General features: G+C 36.5%; 2 protein-coding genes across 2 annotated transcripts; one reads left to right on the top strand and one right to left on the bottom strand.

Moving 5' to 3' along the window:
* The first annotated feature begins 288 nt into the window (after nt 1–288).
* On the top strand, nt 289–1,379 carry NDHO (NAD(P)H:plastoquinone dehydrogenase complex subunit O). The gene is made up of 5 exons (XM_079078412.1): nt 289–545; nt 627–682; nt 846–953; nt 1,068–1,127; nt 1,233–1,379. Exons 1-5 carry the CDS (start codon nt 329–331, stop codon nt 1,260–1,262), a joined length of 471 nt encoding a protein of 156 aa, XP_078934538.1. The 5' UTR covers nt 289–328; the 3' UTR covers nt 1,263–1,379.
* Nucleotides 1,380–1,473: 94 nt separating this feature from the next.
* On the bottom strand, nt 1,474–4,309 carry LOC145159423 (DNA repair metallo-beta-lactamase family protein). The gene is made up of 4 exons (XM_079078411.1): nt 3,957–4,309; nt 3,742–3,847; nt 2,756–2,967; nt 1,474–2,640 (listed from the first exon to the last, which is right to left on the bottom strand). Exons 1-4 carry the CDS (start codon nt 4,143–4,145, stop codon nt 1,621–1,623), a joined length of 1,527 nt encoding a protein of 508 aa, XP_078934537.1. The 5' UTR covers nt 4,146–4,309; the 3' UTR covers nt 1,474–1,620.
* Nucleotides 4,310–4,615: the final 306 nt, after the last annotated feature.

Below are 4,615 nucleotides of genomic sequence, written 5' to 3'. Positions count from 1 at the left end.
ATTTCCATTAGATTCTAATTAAGATAACTAACATAGACCATTGAATAAGGATATTTAATGAAAATAAGTTATTTGAAGATTCAAAATACCCAATACCTTGACATTCCTTCACCTTTTTTTATTTTATTCGAGCTACTAAGAGTTAAGACCTTGGATGAAAACATTATATATACCTGTGATCCAAATGCACTTTTCCAAACCTTTGGGGAAAAATAGAAAAAGCAAAAAAGAATGATTTTGAAGATGGATGACCAATCTTTTCTTATCTATATATACATATATAAACAAAATAAAAAGAAAGGGTCACGAAACAGAAAATTCAAGAAAAATGGCAACGGCATACTCTTCATCCTTCTCATCATTTCAGTACACAAAACCATACCCCCCACCACCCACATCAACCACCACTAAAGTAGTACTGCCGCCTGGTGGCAGCGGTGGCAGGTTCCATTTATCCATTAAAGCTGTGAAATCACCTGAGTCTGCCGACCCACCTCCTCCAGCCACCGCCGCACCAAAAGCCCCCAAGAAGCCTGTTTACTCCAGTCAGTAATTCAAACCAACTCCAATTTTAATTTTCTTCATATAATTGGTAATAGGTATTAATACTTTTGTTTTGTTGGCAGTGAAAAAGGGCCAGATTGTTAGAGTAGAAAAGGAAAAGTATCTAAATAGTATCAATGTAAGTCCCTCTCATCATTATTAATACGATTAAACTTATCATTTCATAAGAAATTATGCTACTGTAATATGATGAAAGATTGATAGAAGGAAGGAAATAATATATACGAAGATAATGCAAACTTTATAGGCTAAGCTAATATGACTTTTTGGTTTTATTTCAGTATCTATCCGTTGGACATCCTCCTTATTATAAAGGCTTGGACTACATTTATGAAGACCGTGGGGAGGTTTTGGACATCCGTATCTTTGAAACAGGAGAGTATGCACTTGTAAGTTCAACAATTGTATTGTATTCCATTATATAATAAATAATAAATCTTTTCTATAAAAGTATATAATTTTTTATACCATCTTAAACGTCTATGTTTTACTTTTTGTTTTAGATTGCATGGATTGGGGTCCCGACTGCACCAGCTTGGCTTCCAACGGACATGCTAATTAAGGTAAATTGTTAACTTATTTCAATTTATGTTACATGCTTTTATAGCAACAAACTTTATTGGCTCAATTCATCACTACAACTTAAACCAACATACTCTTTCTTGCAGTCGGACAAGCTCGACTATGAAAGAATATGAATCAGAGGCGAGCACTTCAAAAAACAAGATTTCATTCAAAGTGGGTCCTACTAAACAATTTGTAATTTGACAATGTATCTTACCATATTAATCGAACAAAGCATAAATTTAAGACAACGCTTGCAATTACTAGTATTCTTTCTTTTCATGTAAAGTGTATATGCAGCACTGACCAAGCGGTCAATGTTAATCTGGAAAAATAAATGCAGACCGGTCCGACCTGGTCTATAAAGACCAGGTTGAGGACCGGACCGGTCTAGTTTAACAAACTATAGTTTGTTCAAAACTCTACTGTCTGGACCGGGTCAAATCTGGCCCGGTCCGGACTGGTCTAATGCAGACCAAGATCAATTAAACTCTACAACATGAAACTTCTTTTGGCTCGTTTTCTATTATTCAATAGATCCACTAAAGAAGGAAGTGGTTTAGGAACCGGAATATGCATACTTCTGTACAACTTCCGTATATTCTCATTAACTCCGTTTGATGTTACCGTTGGTGAATAAGCAGTTGTCCGTTTTCCGATTCCTTTCGTTAGCCCGTTTAACTTTGACCCATCATGTTGACCTTCCGGAACTTCCCCATCCGAACCCACTTCATCCACATTCTGGGTCGGGATTTCGGGTTTGACTAAGTCTTCATAACTTAGTGTAGAATTCCCGAGTCCAGCCCTCGCTCTTCCAAACAATGTCAAACACGGCCCTTTGACCGGAGAAGAAACGGTCGACATTTCTTTCTTATTGATCGTAACTTCCTCTTGTATGTCTTCATTGACCAATGGAGCCTCGAGATCAATATCTAGAAGCTTCCAAACAGGATCATCAGGGGCTAAATTGTCAAAAGAACAATGGCGTCTCACGTACCCAAGCTCGATGGCCCGAAACTCAGGGGTGGTGGAAACCACCCGTTTCGGTGCAAGTAATTGTAGGGCCCACTCGAGTTCGTCCCTAGACGAATGCATCGAATAACAAACATGCCAAATTCCAAAATTATCCCTGATTGCTTCTTTAAATCGAATGTTTTTTCGTTTTTCGGATTCAGAAGACACGTCCTCGAAGACATACCACTGGGCGGAAGGGCGGATTATAAGAGGGTCGGGTTGAAAATTAGCCCGGGCTTCAATTATTTTTGCTTCTGCTCTTTCAGAAAGTCTTGGAAATCCATCAAAAAGATGGAATCTTGAAGATGGGTGTTGTGAAAGGATGTTGGGTATGGTTAGAGATAGAGATTGGAAACATTCGAGGTTGTTTTCTTTGTTTATAAAGATTTTTGACCCGAAAGTTTTGCAGATATTTTCAAGTATGTCTTCTTGACCTAAAAGGTCACATGTTAGGTACACCACTCGAGCATCCGGATGCTTCCATATGCAATCAATAACCTGCATTAATAGAAACATGATTATAACCATTAAGTCACCTCTTTCACCTTCATGTATAGTTTCTGCAAAAAAGGGTTCGTGTCTTGATAGCCCTTAAGAAGGAGAAAATGTCTACCTGGCGAATTGCAACATGTTTGCTAGGCATCTTTGAAGAAAATGTCGCGAATGTGCAATCTAAAAAAATATAATCAAGTTGACACTTGGGTTCTCTTGATGTTTTGCCTAAATATTTTTCGGGTAATCTTTGTAAACACTCGGGTGTTAGTCTGCAGTCTCCTGTGTGAAGGATATTACCAAATGTGCCCTCAAACAAGAACATGACTGCACCTGAAAGTTGAAAGAAGCATTGCAGATAAAGGGGTCATTTGTGTAAGTTTAATCAATATCACATTTGGAGCATGCAAATGATAATGACAAGCTTGTAGATACAATCACAAAATAGTAAACAATATAATATTTATATCCTTGAAAACTTGATATAAAGAAACAAAGAGTTTGATAATATTGTTTATTCAGGGTTTTCAAATTCCATGGTTAGGCTGCAAGAATTCATTGCAATTTCTAAACCTGAAGCCCAACTTTCCCTGATAATGATTATATTAAGAGGGAAACACCAAGTTACATATTAGATTAATTTGGATAGAATTCAAGGTCTGGTTGTGGAATGGAATACTAAAGGAATGGAATGGAATAAGCAAGGTAATGAAATGGGTCATTACATTCCATGGTGATGTGTGGAATGGGCCATAGGAGTTAAACGAGTTTTCATATGAGCGTTTGTATATTATATGTAAATACAATGCACAGCTGTAACTCTACTCCAGAAGATATCAAATAAAAGTTACTGAGTTTTTATTAACAGATATAAAACGAACCATATTTGTAGGTCTAATGTATCATGTATTGGCCTTTACATACCCAAATCAAAGTAAGTATACAGAATTCTTTTAGAGAAACATCGTGGAATATATTTGACATGAATTTACTCCGCACAAGATTAGGATAGAAATGCCCTAAGACGATAGTTTTAAAAAAAAATCAATCAAAAACTTCATATTTAGTTTACAAAAGGATCATAATTTTGAATTCCAAATCAATTACCAGGGCAATGATTCGCATCAAAGGCAGTAACCGTAAAAGTTTCAACGGGATCATTAATAGCAATCGGCTGACCAATCTCAATATCCACAAATAACGACTCATTAAGCTGCAAATGAACAACGTATACAAATCAGAATCGGGGACACCAGCGCAACATAGGGTTTAATTGGATTTCATTTCATTTAAAACAAATTATACAGATGAATGATGATTACCTGCGGATAATAGTTGAGAGTGAGGGATTTTGTGAGACGGGTAGCGTAAATTGGAAAAGAAGAGTGAGTTGAGATTCCTTGAGAGTGATCTTTGTGGGCGTGTGTTAAAAAATGATGTCTCTTTCTATTCGAACATGGCGTCCATGTGTCCACCGAGAACGGTAGCCCTTTCGGCATCTCTATCGGCATCTTCGCAAAGAGCTGATATGTGTTTGTCGAGTAATTTTTCACAGACGCCAAGCAATTGTGCGTTTTTCCTTCTGTATGAATTCAAAATCGGAATCCACAAAGAGGGTGTGTTTGGGCTACAGAAATCTTTTTGGCGGTATAAATGTTTTTCAGGAACAAACTTGCTGTGGAAGTTCGCTTAAAAGAAACTTGACCGGAACCTAACCCGACTCGTATTTTGTGGTTGATTTATGGATATAAAAACTAGTGGATTTCGGATTATATATCGACAAAATTACATGGGCTACTATTAATATTTTTGGAAATTTTTTTACACCTATTATCATTTTTTTAATGTTTAGGATTTTTTTTTATTAACTTCGTTAAAAATATATAGTTAACTATGTGTGGCCTTATGTCGTGTGAACACGGATTTGAATGTACTGATCTTTGATGTATATAAAATACTAGTTTATAACCGTGAGAACCAT

This window comes from Lactuca virosa, chromosome 2 (assembly GCF_052849685.1).
Source record: "Lactuca virosa cultivar CGN04683 chromosome 2, Lactuca_virosa_CGN04683_v6, whole genome shotgun sequence".
Taxonomy (NCBI): domain Eukaryota; kingdom Viridiplantae; phylum Streptophyta; class Magnoliopsida; order Asterales; family Asteraceae; genus Lactuca; species Lactuca virosa.
Note: the sequence above shows the minus strand (reverse complement) of the source record. Positions and strands in the feature narration are given on the sequence as shown.